At 42.8% G+C, this 18,766-nt stretch overlaps 1 protein-coding gene across 8 annotated transcripts in view; it reads right to left on the reverse strand.

Moving 5' to 3' along the window:
• TCERG1 (transcription elongation regulator 1) overlaps positions 1–16,786 on the reverse strand; it is a 34,808-nt gene extending 18,022 nt beyond the window's left edge. The window contains exons 1-10 of one of the 8 annotated variants that reach the window (XM_075164442.1): positions 16,690–16,761; positions 16,065–16,156; positions 15,313–15,538; positions 11,592–11,744; positions 11,118–11,385; positions 8,164–8,406; positions 4,205–4,267; positions 2,674–2,874; positions 1,248–1,363; positions 25–113 (exon numbers count right to left, since the gene is read on the reverse strand). In XM_075164442.1, coding sequence (XP_075020543.1) covers positions 25–113; positions 1,248–1,363; positions 2,674–2,874; positions 4,205–4,267; positions 8,164–8,406; positions 11,118–11,385; positions 11,592–11,744; positions 15,313–15,537 — 1,358 coding nt within the window. In that variant the 5' untranslated portion in view covers position 15,538; positions 16,065–16,156; positions 16,690–16,761. Of the gene's footprint in view, positions 1–24; positions 114–1,247; positions 1,364–2,673; positions 2,875–4,204; positions 4,268–8,163; positions 8,407–11,117; positions 11,386–11,591; positions 11,745–15,312; positions 15,539–16,064; positions 16,217–16,689 lie in introns of those variants that run through there. The other 7 variants (XM_075164440.1, XM_075164438.1, XM_075164444.1 and 4 more) reach the window with 7 other exon arrangements.
• Positions 16,787–18,766: the final 1,980 nt, after the last annotated feature.

Here is an 18,766-nt window from a genome sequence, read left to right on the forward strand (position 1 = left end):
AGGCCACGGAAAACCGCTACCTACCATGGGGTTCCTGGAATAGGAGTGGTTGCAACCGGCTTGGCCTTCTGAGCTGCCTTCTCTTCTTCAGTCATTTCTTCTTCCTTTGGCTCCTCAAGGGAAAAACAAGTTACAGGATTCAGGCAATGACAGCTAGCTAATTATTTATTATAAAGTAATTAACTTGTTTTAAACAAGCAAATGTATTTTGAAACAATGCTAACAAACAGCTCACAATTACACTTCATCCATGCTTAAAACAGAAGCATTGGAATTTCAACACACAGACAGTAACTGCTATTCAAAAATCTCAATTCAGAAAACCTCTAAGTGTTTAGTTAACTTTGACTTCAATGAAACCTTATTTAAATGCCTTCCTAGATCTGCATGAATCCTTGAATCAAGGCCTGAATACAGGGGCAAGGGTGTAGTTTCTCACAAAGAAATTTCGATTTATTCTTAAAATTAATTTACTTGAAAATGAGACATGTAGTACAAAACAGTCAAAGATCTGCAATAACCTTTGTAAAAAAAATAAGCAAACTAGCAACTATCTCAAACGTAAACAGGGCAGAGTGGTAATAAAAAACAGCAACTGAATTCTGTGCTTTTGCCTACTAAGCTACATTGAAGTTCACAGAAATCGGTATAAAAGCTTTAATTTTTATTCAAACACCTTAGCATCTTCAAGAGCTATGCTTTCTCAGCATGACAAAATGCCTTACAAGAAAAAAGTTAATTTTGTTTACTGCAATGTAAACACTACAGACATTTTCTAGGACATGTGTTCCTAACAGACCAAAGTTACCAGTTAGAGCACATGGAGAACATGTGCTTTGTTTCAAAATTGTTCAAAATAAAGAAGTAAAGAAATAGAGGAAAAGCTATTAATTTAAAGATTTCAAACATTCAGGACAAGTTTCATTTTTCTGAACACCTTACAATCAGTGTGAGAACATCATGTCCATGTAATTAGCTAACTTTTTTCCATGTTCTTACTAATTTCTTAACTCGCATACTCTGTATTTTTCTTTCAAATGTCCTTTTTTCCTTATGTTAAAAAAAAAAGGAAAAAAAAAAAGCTATGAGTCCAAAAAGGAAGGCTTTCAAAATCACCCCAGGAATTTAAGAACTCAAATTACTAACCATGTCTCCTGTCAATATGCCTGGTCTACAGATGCATCCACACCTGTAGGATGTAGGATTCAAAATGGCGATACTGACTATTTGGTTGCAAGGTCTTTTACCTCCTTTATAAGTTCTTTTATAGGTTCTTCTTTTGGCTCTTCTTCTTCTGTCTCCATTGGTAAAGGCTCCTCCGTAGGTTCTTTAATTGGCTCTTTAATCTTCTCTTCCATTTTTTCTAAATAAAGATAGAATTTTCCTTAGTATTATTAAGAAACCGTTATAGAACCACAACAGATTTATTTTTATCAGTATGATTTTCCAAGCACAACAGCAAAACAAAACTTTTTTTCCATGTATTTTCACCACTTTCTGTCCTTCTTGGGCTTTACAGTGTCTGCTTATAAAGACATGATTATCTCCTGCACCAAGATCAACTTGGAACTGGAAAAGGAAATATCGTAAGGCAGCCTATTATATTAAAAAACTAACTAAAGTGTACCAACAGAAATAGCTGAAACACCAATAAAAATATCAACCAACAATTGCAACAAACAGTGCAACACTGAAGACCACTTTCAGATTTGAAATGCTATTGACAAAAAAAATTAGAGAAAATTCACAGAGAATCATCTGAGGATTGCTCTGTCCCCACTTAAAAAACATTACAAAATGTATAATCTTTACTCAGCAAAATTGGTATTTGCTGCCTTAGATGTCTTCACCTCAGTAAAAACAAGAACCTATTATTTAAACATGAATTATTAGGAAGATGGCTATTAAGTAAACTAGCTAACTACGTAAGTGTTCTGAATTTGTCTAAACAAAGATTTCTTGTAACTGAAAAATTCAGCAGACAATAAAAGGAAGAACTATTTGGGTCCGACTGGATTTGTTTTCCTAAAAGACTTTATAAACTGAATAAAAGCCACAAGATTTTTGCCCCTTCTTCCTTATTTATGATACAAGAACAACTTCCCTCCTATATAACAACACCCATGGATGTAATGTGGATTCAAATAAACACAAGCCACAGAATATGACCAGAATACGACTTAGGGATGTGGACAGGAGGAAGTAATTTATTTTTTCCTCATATTCCAAATCTGTTTATATACTTAGGTTTTGAAGATCCGAAATTTAGCATTTCAATGATCTTCATTCTTCCCTGCTTTACAGTCTTGAGAATAACTGAATTTTTCCCTCACTCTCTATCTTTCTGCAGTTGGGATCTTCTCAAACTCGTCAGTACGTAAAGTACTTACTTTCTACTGGAGTGGAAACACACATTTACCCAAGTGTCACAGATTTGGAAGCAACTCTAGAACCAAAAACTCTTACAATACAGTGGGAAACAAAGAAACTGTAACTTGCAGACTCAAGAGCAACTCAAATAGATACTTATAATCAGGATTTAAAAATATTCTTAAAGGAGATAAGGGATTAGAAATGTTCTCGTCCACATTTTCAAATACAGCCGTTAATAGTCTAAGCAATTTTGCCTAGTATACAGCTGTATTTAAAAAAAAAAAAAAAAAAAAAGAGTACCTTTTTCTTTCAGTTCTTGGGGTTTTTCCCACGTTGACTCCAAAGTCCTATTGTTATAATAGTAAGTCTTTCCATCTGCTGTTTTGTACTCTGTCCACTCAGAGACTGCTGTTGCTCCAGCCAACGTAGCAGGTGAAGCGGCAATAGCAACCTGAGGATGGATCATAGGTACAATGGGAGGGGCCATGCCTGGCAAGACACCTGCGTAAAGAAGAAAAAAGGAAAAAAAAAAGAAAAAAAGAAAAAAAAGAAAAGAAAAAAGCAAAGAAAACAGTAAGTGACAATGAAGTACCGAAGAACCAAAACCTAGCACTTCACTGACTTAATTTACAAATAATCAACTTATATAAATAAATATAAAGATTGTTTTAAAAATTAAACGGAAAGCAATGCATTGTTACTAAATTTCCTCACTGTGTTTTACAATCAGTAATGCCCATATTACCAGGCAAATTAGATAGCTTTTTATTTTAATTAGAGTAATGTGTAATTCTGCACAGCACAAAGCTTGTTAGTTTTTAGACAATTTTGAAGTATTAAAGCAAATAAGTGCTCTATTTATTAAAAAAGCCTTATTAGATCTCTATAGTAAATAATTATTTAAAAAAAAAAATCTACTTCACTGTTTAATTATGCTGTCATTTTAAGAGATATTCCTATTGCTCTTGAAAAAAAAGACAACAGTGGCTTGAATTCGAGCCATATAATACGGAGCAGAACTCTGATAAATCTTAAATCCTGACTTAAAAAAAATTAACATTAATTCAGAGCCTTGAATAAAAACTGATGAGAATGAAATAATTTCAGATTTTGTTTAATACTGAAGACCGATTGGAAAAAACATTTTATTCACATCCTAAAGCAAAATGGGAAGTAAATATCCAAAGATAAGAAAGCCAAAATGTTACATTATCCTCTTACTTCTCTACTCATCCCAACAAAATGGATATATTGAACATATTTTGAGCGACAAGTTCTAGAAAAACAAATTGGATAGTACTAAAACTACAAGATCATAATTTTGAGCTTTTAACATTTATATGAAAAAGTCTATCTTTTTAAATAATGGAAAAGCACACATTACACATTGCCATAAAGTATTCTCAGTAAGTGACTTTTCTTAAATCCACAATTTGAAAAATGAAAATTTATACTAAGACGCACATACACGCACACCAACATGCGAGCACAATCATGTCACTATACATGTGGAAGTAGGAAAAACAAAAATCCACACACAAGAAACTAATAACTAAGAAGTATGGGCATGAAGAGGTTCACAATTATTACAGAACTCAATGATTACAGAAAACTGTATTGGGTTTTTTGTATAGAATAAGCTAACACTAACAGTTATTTGGGAAAGTTATTTCCTGGCCAAATACGATATTTGCATTTATACTGGTTTTGAAAAGAAAGTATATATATTCATTCAATTGGGGAAGCAAATAAATAAATAAAAGATAAACAACAACATTCACTACCATGCCAACTTACAGACAAAACGAACTAAGATGGTTTTGAAAATTACCGGTCTTGGTGGTAGCGACTGTCTTTACATACGGGCAGCTGACTATTTGCATCATTGCTACACCTGTAAAATGGATAAGCAAGCATGTTGGAAAGCTGCCATTGTATGTCAGCTACCACTGGGAGTCTGGACGCTACAGATTTCCTGCTACAATTTGGAATGCCATTTTCAGCTGGCAAAGAGAAAGCCTCCCGGCAAGAAAATGTGAATCATTTTTGCTCCAACATTTTATGCCAGATCAAATGTAAAACTAATTTAAGCTGCAGCAACAGTTTCTGCCTACATTAAACAGCTGTTTAGCAAATTATTGGGATGTCATTAAAAAGAAAAAAGATATTTCAATGAAGACTCAGGGGTTTAAGTTCATTCAAGGGGGAACTCAGCTCTCCTTGTAGGGCAGTACCATGGGAAAATATTCTACTAATGGTGCTGTTTTCCACTGACAGCCTTTGCTCAGACAGATCCATCAGAGGAGCAGCAACAAAGTGAAACTAACGGTCTTTGCTATTTTCAGTCTGCTGCTGCATTTAGAAAGCAGTGGTAAGAGTAGAAGGACAGATTTGAACTAGTCAGACTAGCAAGGCGCGGCAGGGTGAAAGCCAAGTTCAACCCAGAGGGAAAGCTGAGGTTATGAGGGTCATTACGGAAAGGCCGGAGGTGGAAGAAGTTGGGGGGAAAGAAATAAAAGCAATGAAGCTGCAAACAGAGGTACACAAAGCTGCACTAGGTCAGTGGCAGCGAACATTTTCTTTATTTTTCATTATTAAGGATGTCACGAGCTGAAAAATGCTCTAAAAGCAGCATAACTAGCCCTCAAAAAGGTAGCATCATGCACTGTTCTGCTCTCCAGCTCATTAAGAAATGATGTAGAAAGGCCACAAAGAGGGAAGCATCTAATCCTCTTTAATTAGACGGAAAATTCAGTAGGAAATTAGACAGGGGTAAGGGGAACGCATTTCCAAAAACCTTCATTTTTGGGTGCAGAAGGAAACTGTAGAAGTTCTTTCCACGCTGGTCCAGTCTGGACACTGAGAAACTGAGATAATTCAGAAACTTCCCCTTAAATGGTTTCAATTCCATCATTTGAGGTTGGAAATCCTCCAGCGCAAAGTGAAATTAAACCCCTGTGTTTATAACCAAAGTAATTTCTATTTTTCTTCATCAGAGATCTAGTACGGAAAGCATATAAAAATGCTGCCAATTTATTTTAAAAAATATTTCTGAGAAGACGGAATTGTAATGTTCTTTAATAATAATTTCAATGAAAGAATCCAAAACTAGTTTTATAAAAAAAAGCATGAATTGAGACACAAAAACATTGAGTCAAACAGCACTGAATGAAGTGTTTGTCTAAATTTTGAGGGGGGTGTGTCACGTTATGTACTTGAAAATGAATCTGAAAATTCGTTTTGTTAAGGAAGTTACAGCATGTCTTAAAACTGGGTCAGTATAAATAATGCCATCTGCGGGATCACTGAAATTAGAGATACTGCAGCGCAGATAAGACTTAGCAAATACCCAAGCTGTTTCCTCTGCCAAGTTCATTCTCAAACATACAACTAACTTTTAACGTATGAATTAAGAGAAAGCAGACTTACTTTTTAAGATCTGAGATTACGAAATATCACTAATCAACTCTTCCATTGTTCCGTCTTACTATAGTATAATACAGAGATTAACTTTGAAATCAGTTGACAGTGGTATTGTTCAGCTCTGTCTCTGTAACTTGAAAGCAATCTGGCTGATATTATACCTAGCTGAAAGCTCCAAACATCTATACAGTAAAACTTCATAAGCCTTTTTGACTTCACCTTATACTGCCATGAAGTCATTTTGACTTCTCTTTAGTTTCTTGTTACTGTAAAATATTATAAAGGTTTCCTTTTCTTTTATAGTGTTTATAAACCATTACAACCAACTCAAGCCAGAATTAGCTGAAAGAAGTAGACTGATTTTATTCTGTAGTCAGGCAAATGACAGATTAGACTCGTTAGTGGAAGCACGCACTTTACGGCTAGGTATCCTTCCTATGTATTATGGGTTCCACCCAAAAGGCTCATCTCACTGTGAGAACAGAAGCAGCCAGATCTAAGACTTGCTACCAGGAAAGTTCTGAAAAAAATAATTTTCAAAAACGAGTTTAAGAAGGAGAAAATCTATGTTCTTGCTCTGTCTTTCCTTCTGTATTGCATTACTCACAAAACTTTTTGACTGAGAGCTTATGAAAAAAACCAGCCCCAGCGCACACGCCGGTGTCCATTTTCACTGGCACTCTTCCCTACCACTTTGACCATCCACATTTCACCTGACAGTTCACACTTGAGTAGATGATTATATCCTGCAAAGGTATGTACGGACCCTTCACTCTATGCTGATCCCTTGCTGGCAATGTCAGAAATTGCAGTTAAGGACATTCAGCTAATCATCTTTAAGGCTTAACCCTTTTTATTGTTCTTCCAAACCTCACAAATATACAGACATCAGAATTCTCCTCTATCCTTTACCCATTTTTTGTTCAGCCTTGAATATCATGTTCAGCACAGTATTTTTTTCCTGTCTTAAAACAATGAGTACTACACTGCAATTTCCTTTTCAAGCAAATTACAGATTAAAGTAGCTTCACCGAGTTATTTTAGAAGACTATCCTAATAGCAGAGGCAACTAAAAGTTGGTCCTCTCCTAGTCAGCAGAACTAATACCCATTTTAACTACTTTGATGCTTATATCCTTTATCAAAGAAGTGTTACAAAGGATTACTTTTCATCCAACCAGTTTGACGGAAGGTAAAGGCCTCCCTTCATATGTACTGGGTCAATGTGTTAAAAGGACAGCAGGAAAGAAGGCACCGCACTCAGCTTGTACAGAGCCTAAAATATGAGGATGCCGCTGAGAGCTGCTTCTTTGTAATTCCTAATCAGAAACTAACTTGTATCCAATACAACTGCAGTCTCAAACCTTCCTTTGCAACAGAAATCATCAGCTCTTGGTATATATTTAGGGCTACTGCACACTGAAAAAACATTAATTACTTTTGTACTAGAACAGGAACTCAACTGTATCCATGCAAACTGAAACATGGTATTTAAGCAATGAGTGGCTTTAGCGACCTCTTAGGAGGACCTCTGCAGCAATTACAAACATTAGTCGAGTCCAAAATTTTGCCAGCCTAAAATTAGTTCCTTAAGTATCTAAATATATTATAAACACTTAAGAAAATATTATTTACCCAGGAACCAGCGGGCTGCCCTCTAAGATTTCTTCTCAATAGTTTTTACATCTAAAGCCTATGAATAATACCATAGCATCTTGAATGCCTTCATTATGGTCCTCAGTTTAAACCTCAACATTTTGCGTAAGCATTCAGCGTCATACTTGATAGTTGCAAGCCAAGAGAACTGGAAACGCCTAACACCTTTCAGGGGTAATGCATTTGAATGGTAATCTTTCCTGCTTATAAATATATTATTTTCTTTTAATTTCTTTCAGCTATAATCCATGTCCTAATAAATATTTATGCACAAGACTTAAGGTCTAAATCAAGCACATAAAAAAAAAATTATAGCTATATTGCAATTAGTAAAAAAGAGTGCTACAATATTCTCAGTCACATATGGATTCTGTCCAGAAGCTCACTTTTTTTTAAATAGGATGATAAGATAGACATGTGCCATGAGATTAAGTGTTTAGTGCAATTCTTATGTTTTCCTATCATCTAAAAGAATGAGATTTACATGTTTAAATGCAGCTGTTTTCCAATATGTATATCAAAGAACTAGAAGTCAAAAAAAATTTCATGTTCTTTGTTAATTAAAAAGTCTGTCTGCTAACCCTGAATTCTTTCAAAAATACTCTGAGTGGAGAGGATTCAGGCAAGTTCCGTACACAGTGGACACATGAGTGCAAACAAATTGACAACATGGACATGTAGCGGACAAGACAATTACAGTTCGCCAATTTACCTGGAAGTGGAATAGGCATGCCAGGAAGGGGGACACGAAATGGAGGTACCATTACTGGTGGAAAAGCAGGAATTGCTGCAGTTGGTTGAGGTACTGCATGAGGAACTGCAGGAGGCAATGTCTGTGGGACTGGCTGGGGTACAGTCTGCACAGGTGTAGCAGAAGGAGCAGAGGTTGAAACACTGACTGATGGTGTGGCAACTGAAACACCCGAACTCGGGGTCTGGTCTTGTGTGGTAGGTGCTGATAAAAAAAAACAAAGAACACCTTGTATCTTAGACACTACAATATATTTGCTGCAAACATACTGGCTCTCTGTTTCCCAACAGATGTTATGCAAGCAGATATGCTTAGATTTAATCAGCAGGAAGACACTCTTGGACAAAAAAAACCTTTGCCTTCTCTGTAACATTAAATATTCACAAAGAAAGTCAATTTCAAATTTTACTTTGTCCCATTCTTTACACCTAACAAATCTCTACAGCAATAGCAAGGGTGTACCAAAGGACAAATATAGCCTCTGTAACCCTGTTCAGAAAAATAGAAAGGGAATGTTACAGAGAATTTCAAATGGAAAAAGATTGTTCTTATGTTAAATGGTTCTGCTTTTTAACAATAATGGCAGCAGCATGTGCATAACAACAGTCTGTCTAAAACTATGTTTACTAAGCTGTGATCCAAGAATGGAAAAATATCAATAAAAAAAAGTGTAAATAAGCAAGGAAAAGGAAAGTACTTTTGTTCAGAAGCTGCAAGAACTTTCTTGGTCTTCAGTGCCTCCCAGTGGGAAAATACACCATTAGCATTCAATTCCATAATCCTTGCAGCATGACTGAAATCAGCACTTAACCGAGAATAAATAATGCTGTGCATCAAAGCACTGGCAAACAGGAACTAGAGACGTGACTGATTAAACTCATTGACCAGCCTTGCAAATTTACACTGTAAGATTTGGTGGAGGGGAGGAGAAACTGTTGTAAAAATGAGCTATTTTAAAAAAAAAAAAAAAAAAAAGAAACCACACCAACTTATGACCATATTATATATGGACACACTGTGCATTTTCTTCAGTATTTAATGACTACCAGAAGCATTCCCAATAATGTACCAGTATTAACAAATTTAAATAAAGATTTTTGATCCATTGTTAAGTGTATCAGAAAGGGTGAAAGTTCTTAGCACTGCCTAAACTTTAGGGAAACAGAGCAGACAGTCAGTATGTGATTTGTTTTAAGGCCTAAGTCAAATCAGTACCAGACAAGAATGAAGCTCAGCCAGAAGTCCCAAGTTTTTTTACAGGCCAAGTCTGAGAGTTATAAAATTATTTTAAATGATAAAATTTTATCACCTAGGCACAGACACCAACAGTAACAGTTCTTGAAAGCAAAGACAAAGTTTAGCAGGTAGAACAGGTAGAAGTGGAACAGACTCTCAGCATTCGATATTAGGAAATTTTGCTTCAGAGAAGGTGCACAAAGTGCTATTCCAAAAGTAGGATCAGTTCTCAAAAGCCTGGCATTAGGCCAGAAGCTAACATTCATCTCCTACCTGATTCTTGTCACTCAGCAAAATGGTTAGAGTAGAACATATTTCAACAAATCAGCTGAATGCAGTACTAAGTTACCTTTCAAATTAAATAAAAGCCCTAAAATGCTTTGAGCAATACAAATTATTTGCTACGCTAATGATCTGTCCTCCCTCCAGTGTTAACTGAAAGCACAATTTGAGGGTTACCTAAATTTGACTCCCTTTCATACTCAGATCTCTAAAGTTTGGGTTAAATGGTGAGTTAAGCTTGACTTGTCTCACCTGTTACAGGAAAAAGATGAAATAATTTCAGGGGATGTAACTATACACTACAGCTGGAGCTAGAACAGTTCAGCAATCGCTCATCTTCTGCATACTCTTTGGCCTGACCCAGTGCACACAATGATCAAGACTGTCAAACAATAGGATTCCTGATCAGCTAAGTGTTCTGCTTTCGGTAGCCCTGCACGTAGACAGTAACACTAACCAAACTGTTCCTTAACAAGCGTTCCTTGCTTTGTTTATCTTACTCATTGTTTGCCGGTGACACACTCATGCGCAAATAGTACATAAGATACATCTCTATATAGGTGCTCTGCACTAGAGGCACTTTGTTAGCATGTATATGCCAAAGTATAGTATAAATCATACTATTTACATTATATGCAGATACTATGTGTAACATGCATTACGTGCACGCTGTATAAATTCAGTTCTCTTTCCTCTTGAGGTTCCCTCAATTGGCAAATCCTTTTAAAAGCAAAGGCTCAGCCCATGTAAACAGCAGTAATCTTCAGACTATTATTCAAAGGTCATGAGTGAACAATAATGGCTCTAAGGACTTTCTTTTTCCTCTTTTGTGCAACTCTAGCAAATGGGAACTTAGGAGGCTTAGTCAGAAGAATAACGCTAATAAAAGTTATACACCAGAAGCAGCTCTACTCTGCAATCAACCACTTCTCCGCAGCCCAGGAGCAGCACTCAAAGATCCAGCCTCTTAAAGCAACAGATGCCATTTTGGAAACAAAGGGGAAATTGCTACAACTATAACTCCTACCTCAGATTAACTTTTCTTGTGAGATACTTTTAAAAACAATTTAGCTTTATCTATAGTCAAAAGGAAATGGACCCATAATAGCTTTGAGATGATGTGATAACAGCAGAAGAAAAATATACAAAGACCTAAAGAAAAAGGGTTGCATACTGATCTAGTATTACTCTCCTGGAGTAACTCTTTCAGAGTGGGGGGAAAAAAAAAAAACCAAAGGTTCGCATGCAAGGTTCTTCTGGATTAAATACTGTATTTTAAACTCATGCTCCACTTTATGTTGAAACAACTTCCTCCTGGATACCACGTTTTTGCTGCAGTAATTCCCCAAAGCAGCATCCCCACCATCACAAAGCTTGAGAAACCCTCAGTTACTCACTGGAAATCGTCTGTGAAACTGAAGTGGCTGTGGTTGTGGTAGAGGTTGTAGAGGACTGAGTACTCGAGGACGTGGATGGAGATGCTGCAGATGCAGGACTACTGGTGGTCGGTGTGGAGGCACCTACTGCTTGTGCCTGGGCCTGCGCTTGTGCCTGGGCCTGCGCTTGCGCAGCCAGCATCGGTGTCAACTCCGACTGCTGAATAACTTTGACCCCATCTGGCTTAGTCCACGCTGACTCACGTGTACGCGCATTATAGAAATAGACCTACAAGTTAAGAATGTCACCATCAAACAACTGCTTATCTGAAGGAGGAGCATTTATAAATGGTCCGGCTCCTCCTGTTTTAAAAATAATTAATAAGAGGATAGACAAGAGCATTGGATTTTACCACAGTGCAAGACTGTGTACGACAACATGCTCACAACAGCAGTAAACACTCATTACTTTGTTGTTTCTGGTAACTGTCTTACCTTGCCATCTGGAGTTTTGTTTTCTACCCATATCTCTTCAGCTGGGGGCATTGCTGGTGTTCCAGGGGCAGTGACAGGTGGCATTCCTGGGGGGAACATCATACCAGGAGGTGGTGGCATGCTACCCATGGGAGGAGGCATAAATGGTGGTCTCTAAAGGCATATAATAACAATAATAATGATGACGATAATAATAATAATACAATTTTCAAGCAGAGTTTTCCTTTATTAGAGCACCAACAGAGAGTACAACTACAGTAAGGTTAACTCCACCAGTCTTGAGAGCTCCTTTAACAACCTAATGCTACCAGCTCAGAGAATGCGCTTCCTGACAAGCCACCACCTACGGCAGAACCGCTGCAGTAAGCATTTCACTTCCAAGATGCTAACATAAACGCAAAGCATCAGAAAAAAGTGGCATGAAAAAAAGTGGGGTGAGAGAAAACTCCTCTCCTGAAAAGGCAAAAATATCCCAATGCAAGAAAGAGAAAGAACAGAAGAACTGTTCCTGAATAACTCAGGCATCCCCAGCTGTGAATCAAATATAGCACTAAACAGTTACACAATGACCCTCCCAGTGAAAAAATATTAAAAAAAAAAATTAGAAGCAAGCATCCAATTTATTAGCAGAGCAGAGCACCGGATTTCATTACAATCCATTATACGTCTCGATTTCTCATTAACTAAAATTCTAACTAGTGCTAATTTAAAAAAAAAAAAAAAAAGAAAAATATCAAATTGCATTTGATATTACATCAATTTTCATTATTGCATCATCAGAAGAAATCCAGAACTGCGCTGCACACCACTGTTACCAGAAAGCCTGAATGCTTGCTTTCTAATTCAAGGTACATTAACTTCTTTTATTCTGCTTGTTTATTTGGACTGTTCTGAAATTTCCTGTGCATAACAAGTATAGTGAATACTTCCCTATAAAAAAGACAGTCGACAAAATCCACCAAGTTCTTTAACTTATTCTGCATACACCTACAACCGACCTAATTACCTCCATCACTCCAGTTCTAAATGAACTTGTGATGGAGAAGATTTCCTCTTCACAAAGGCAATACCAAGACAGCTCACTGGTAAAAACCTTCTAGCTCTGCACTCATAACTGACAGGCCCAAGAATGAAACGCACACGTGCAGCAAGACTAGGGCTCTGCTGAAGCTAGGATGTGTGCAGGAAATCCAGTGTCACAAAAACAAAAAGCCATTAAGGTAACTATAGCCTTTCTTTCCTTCCTTATTTCTTCTCCACAGCTCCACCATCTGGCCACGAGATGATCTTTCTCTTTACTGCTCTACAACCTGTAAAAAGAATCCAGTAGAGCTCACTTTTGCCTGCTGTTGCTGCTTTCCGGAAAAAAAAAAAAAAAAAGGGTGGGGGTTAGCCTGTTCCAGGGCAGTCCTGGGAGCGAGGAGGGGATGCCAGGTGTACAGCCAGGGGATCCAGAACGCCCTTCAGCTCCACTCTAAGCACACCCTCTCCTCCATTTCTACCACAGGACCTTTCAACATCGTGTCTCCCCTTGCACCAGAAGCAGGATGAGAAGCGAAAAACCAAATATTCGGTGCAAAGCAGAGCACAGTGCTGACATGGCATAAAAATTTAGACATGTTTGGTGCATGGATTCCATGTATGGTAATGAGTTGTAAAAGACATGCTTACTGCATGGCATGACAAAACAGCTATGATGTAACAGCTGAGAGCTGAAGCACATTCAGAATATAAATCAAACGTATAAATCAAGGAGACATCAGCAGCTAAGCTTGCGGCTTCAAATTAACTCTGGCTGATTCTTGAAACTGCAAGAAGGAAGCAAGGTCCTCTTCTCCCCTCAGTCCGACTTCCACTGCACACTCTGACACTCTTCATTGCTTCAGAGCTTTCAAGGTAATGCATGGGCACATGAATATTAACACATGAATATTAACACTAAGAGTGAAAATGGGATCATAAAGCACTAGAACAAAGGTGCAGTAGGTGGAAATAGTTTTAAATAAACTTAAGCTGAGCATGAAAACCTACCATAGAACAAGGCCCCTAGTACTGAATGAAAGGAAGAGAAAAGATGACATTCAACGAGGTGAGCGGGGCTGTTTACATCCCTCAAACTTACTGTTTCAGTCTTCAATTCCACAGGACTTTTGTTCAGCTGAGAACTTTTCAATGAAATGAATAGCTACTTAACACCTCCCTGAGCACTCTGAGTTCTAACAACACGCTTTATGTTTGAGAAGATGGAGGGAAAACTGCTATGGAAAACATGCACTGTTTCGGGATGATGACAGCACACCAAATTGAACTACAATTTGATGTTAGTTCATTTCAGATGAAGTCCAGCTTAAGTCCTTGTTCCTGCTCTTGCTGCTTCTTTGCTTCCTCTCATACCACTCCCTCCATTTCACACAAAGCCGTCTGCAGAGCTATACAGTGAACCAATCTGCATTAAGAGTAATGTGGAAAAAAGCTCCCATAGCCCTGCTGCCAAAAAACATATGCAAAGCGGGGCCTAAAATACCATGAAATAACCCATGTCAGCATGTTCTCTTTCCATCTTGCCCACATCCTTACATTTTAAAATAAATTTCACAGCACTAAAGTTTTCACTATTCTATTACAAATAGTGGATTTAAACCATTATTTATAAACCACGTAGTACTATTCACCTCTTTATAGGCCCGCCTGCAGTCCCACACAGTAATTATACTGCCCCAATAGCACTGTACTCCCACAATGCTATTAAAACAATACATTTCTTATTCACAAATGTGTTGCACCTTTCAAACTGCCCGAGTCCCTGAAAACTAGGCAAAAGAACTTAAACATACACCACAGACAGACATCTACCTTACTTGAGCCCCACAGGCTCATACTATCCCTGTAGGTGCTAGGAATGCTGTAAGTTTTAAAAAAAACAAACAAAACACAACAACAATAAACATAAGATAAAGAGCATTCGCTCTCTGCCAAGAGTAAACTTATGTCAGCACAAGGACCGCCTGCAGCTGCTCCAGTCAAACACTGAGCCTACTCTTAGGTTTTTTCCCAAATGTTAAATTTTTCTCTGTCAGTGCATTGACATTTTCTGGTGCGTTACTTACAATGCATCCTCCTGAGCACAGTGCTGAAGCAAAACATATCTGGTCACTGATTATATACCTTTTTCTCAGAATTGCTACCTGCCCACCTAACCAATCCCTTGGTGATCAGTAATAATAAACGACCGCAGCGATGGCAGGTGTGGCTCATGCTGGAACCCACGTGGAATTCAGCTGCACCTTCGCTGTCAGTCTTCACGCCCATCCATCATTACCTCACTAAGTGAATACAGGCAGAACCAAGATAACCCTAGAATGCTGACGCGTACTTCACACGCCTGCTTTGAGGCGTTCAGAAATCAGCACAGCCGAATCCTACATTCTGCACGGCCACAGGGCACCAACATGAAGTCAGGTTTTAGTAAAAACTCTATTGGTGAGCGTATCCTAACTGCGTAATTGATTAATTTAGAATTGCCTCAAGGAGCTAAACAGAAGTTGCATTTACATACCACAAGTATGCATTAGTTTTATAATACCATGCACAAGCCTTATGTTTTCGTCATGCCCTGCTATTTTTTTTATCCATTTTAATGTCTCTTCTCTTATTATTTCCACACATGAAAACAAACCCTAAATCCCAACTCAACAAACCACGAGAATCTCCCATTCTTTACCTGTAAATGTGGAGGTCCCATTGGTGGAGGAATCCCTCCTGGAGGTGGCATCGGAGGCATGTTTGGATCAAATGGAGGACGTCCAAAAGGGGGGCGAGGTGGTGGTGGAGGACCTCGCATCATACCAAAAGGTGGAGGTGGTCGCATGAGAGGCGGTGGGCCTCTCATGACTGCGTTTGGTGGGGGAGCTGGGCCACGAAATCTCAGTGCTTGCTGCTGAGCCATTCTGTGGATAAGGCCAAAGGGAAACAAAGTTTATTTTCTTTGGCTGCTTAGCTGTAGGAAAATCCATTCTTACAATAAACAGGGAAAAACCCTAATAAAAATCAAAAGGGTGTGGAAAAAATGCCAAGTTTGAACAAACAAAGTTAAGTGTGCAACTACTTCAATAGTTTCTTCCCCTTTGCAATTCAAGTTCGTTAGTCCTCAATTGTTAATTTTCACTCATGGAAATGAATAAGCTAGAGCTGGGATCAGGGTAGGCAGGCATTGCGGAAGCACATCCAGATCTGCCAAAGCTCCTTCAACATTCCTGTCTGCACATACTTCCTAGACTTCTCAAACAACGGCTGTCAATCGTGCCAAGGGTTTCAATTATTCTGTAGTACGAGTGTCTGTCAGGACTATCTACCTCCTTCGCATTTGTGACCTATGGTAGGATTTGAACTCTGACCATCGCACTAAACCCGCTGTGCCCCCCAACCCTCTACACAGGGAGCTTTGTAAATGTATATATAGAAAAAAACGTTCACCTTTGGAACCAACAAACGCTCTTCTGCTGCTCTCAGGAAAACAATTTTGCCCACCATTTAGTGCCAGTGCAATACCAATGTTGGCATGATGACTCAAAATTGAAAAAAACAAAGGTTATGAGAAGGTGAACGGCAACACACACGCAGCTCAGCACCCAGACCGCAGGGGCAGCCCCTGCTCCTGCTGACCTGGCCTGCAAGCGGCGCGGAGAGCGCGAGGGGCAGGCGCTGGCGGCGGGAGCCGGCAAGGGGGACCCCGCCAGGCGCCCCGGCCGCCCGCCGCCGCTCCCCGGCAGCCCAGCTCCACGCCCGAGAGCGGAGCCGCGGCAGGCGGCCCCGGCCCGGCGATGAGGGCTCGGCCGCCCCCGCCGGGCCCGTCCCAGCGCCGGCCGCACGCGGGGACAGAAAATGGAGGCGGCGAGAGAAGCTCCCGCCGGGCCGCCCGCCCCGGCCCGGCCCCGCCCCGTCGGCCGCGCCCAGGCCCGCTCCCCCGCCGCCGCTGGCGGCCGCCCGCCGGGCGCAGGCCGGGCCCGCGGGCGGCGCTGCGGGAAGGCCGCGGCGGGCGGCCCGGGCCAGGCCGCAGCCCCTACGAGAGCCCGCCCCCGCGCCCGCCGCCGCGCGGTACCTGAGCTCGCTGCCGTACCGCTCCGCCGCCGCCTCCCCCTCGCCGCCACCGGCCCCCGCGCCGCCGCCGCCGCCCCGCTCCGCCATCACCGCCTCGCAGCGCCGCCGAGCCCAGCCGCTGCCGCTGCCGCCCCGGCCAGGCCCCGCCGCGCCCCATTGGCCGCCCCCCACGCCCGTCAGCGCACGCGGGGGCGGGCGCGCCCTGCGATTGGCCGCCGCGCCCGCCGACTTTGAATGGGGGAAGCCAGGCGCGCCGGGATTGGCTGCGCGCGGGCGTCCCGCGCCGCTTGTGGCGCGGGTCACGTGAGGCGTGACCCGGGGAGAGAACCGGAACTGACCTCACGTAAGACAGAACAGGCCGTAGGGAAAAAAGGGACGGGAGCTACGTCCAATCAGCGGGCGGAACCCCGTGCACCAATCACATCCCGAAGACGGCTGCGCGCTCCCAACCAGAAAAACCAACTCAGAAGTGTCCCGCCCTGTACGTCACCGAGGGCGGGGTTCGAGCAGTAGCCAATGGCGGGGCATAAGGGTGGGGCAACCGCCCAGGAAAAGCTACCGGGCAGCAGCCAATGAGCGGGCACGTGGAGAGGAGTCGTCGGCCAATGGGGAGCCGCGCGGGCCTGCCCCAGCGCCCCGCGGCCGCAGGGGGGCGCTGTCTGCCGGGCGGGCCGGGTGCGGGGCGGAGGGTCCGGGGGTCCCGGGGCCGCCTCCAGCCTCGGCCCGGTGGGAGGAGGCGCCTCCCGCGCCGTGCCGGCCTTCCCGCAGGCGCCTGCCGCGGTCAGGGGCAGCCCGGCTCTGCCCAGCTCGCTCCCTGCTGGCGGCGATGCCCGGGGGCTGCTCAGAGAGCAGAAGTGGAGCGCGTCCCAGGCGCTGCCCGGCCAGCGCCTCAGGGGAGCCAGTGGTTTGCCCCCATGGCCGCGTGGGTTTTGGAGGGGAAGAGAAGGGAAGGGAGAGTGTGTGTGCCACCGGGTGCTTGAGGCAGAAGTGGCTGGGAGAGTTCTGCAGCTCCAGGAGAAGGTGGTGGGAGCCAGCTCGCAGCCTGACGCAGACCACAGGGCCGCAGGGTCCCCTGCACCAGGGCTCCCCAGCAGCGGGAGGCCAGAGGGGCGCAGGAGGCGGCTGCGTGCCCTCTCCCTGCAACACGGATGTGTCCGCTCTGCTGCCGTGGTCTGTGGGGCTGGCCCCAGCAGCACCAGCTGGGACAGGGGGATGCAGTGGGAAGCAGAGGACGAGGGGCTGCCGCTGGGTGCCTCTGCCCCCATTAGCACCAGCTTGATAACAAGACACTGCAGCTGCACCCTGCTCCGCCTCGCAATCCCCGAGTCCCTAATTGACATAACTGTTGGCAAAAGTCCTAATGTAGACATGGCTGCACTGGCAGAAGCTCCTTGAAGATGCAATTACACCAGTAAAGCCTTGTTTTGACTGGGCTAGCTTATTTCTCCTGCTGGAGTTTGATTTACCCTAACGGCACATGGCTGCATTTGTGGTAAAAAACCTACCAGCGTGTCCAGCGTGCGTGGAGCTTCTGCTGGGGCTGCCTGGCCGGGGCAGGCAGTGGGGTCTGTGGGAGGCTGCAAGCCCGTGCCCAGGCCCTGCCCTGGCGCCAGAGCCTCCCGGGAAGCCCACATCTCTGCGGTGTGCTGCAGGGGCTGGGCTGGGGCAGCGAGACCCCTGTGTGGGGGCTGCTGGCCTGGGCCCCCTCCCCCTGTTAGCCGGCCGAGGGGGCTGCGGCGCAGGCTGTGGCAAACCGAACCGTGGGCATATGGCGGAGGGGACGTGGCTCGGGAGGGCAAAGGGCTGCTGTGCCCATGGCCGGGCTGGGATGGAGCAGGAGATGTGTGAAGCGCACGGCTAGTCCCTGCTGCTGCGCCACAGCGGAACGCCCCGTGGTGTCCTGTGGACTTGGAAACGAGAGAGTTCATGCTGCACTGTGTTTACTGCGGGACTCGTGGAGATGCGACTGGGTTCCCGCTGCCCTGGCGAGGTGGGGAGCCCCACTGCGGTGGCAGAGGACCGCTGGGGAGGCGGCTGCAGTGGGGCCAGGTCCGCAGCCCTTGCTGGGAGGCAGCATT

This window comes from Calonectris borealis, chromosome 15 (genome assembly GCF_964195595.1).
Source record: "Calonectris borealis chromosome 15, bCalBor7.hap1.2, whole genome shotgun sequence".
Classification (NCBI taxonomy): Eukaryota; Metazoa; Chordata; class Aves; order Procellariiformes; family Procellariidae; genus Calonectris; species Calonectris borealis.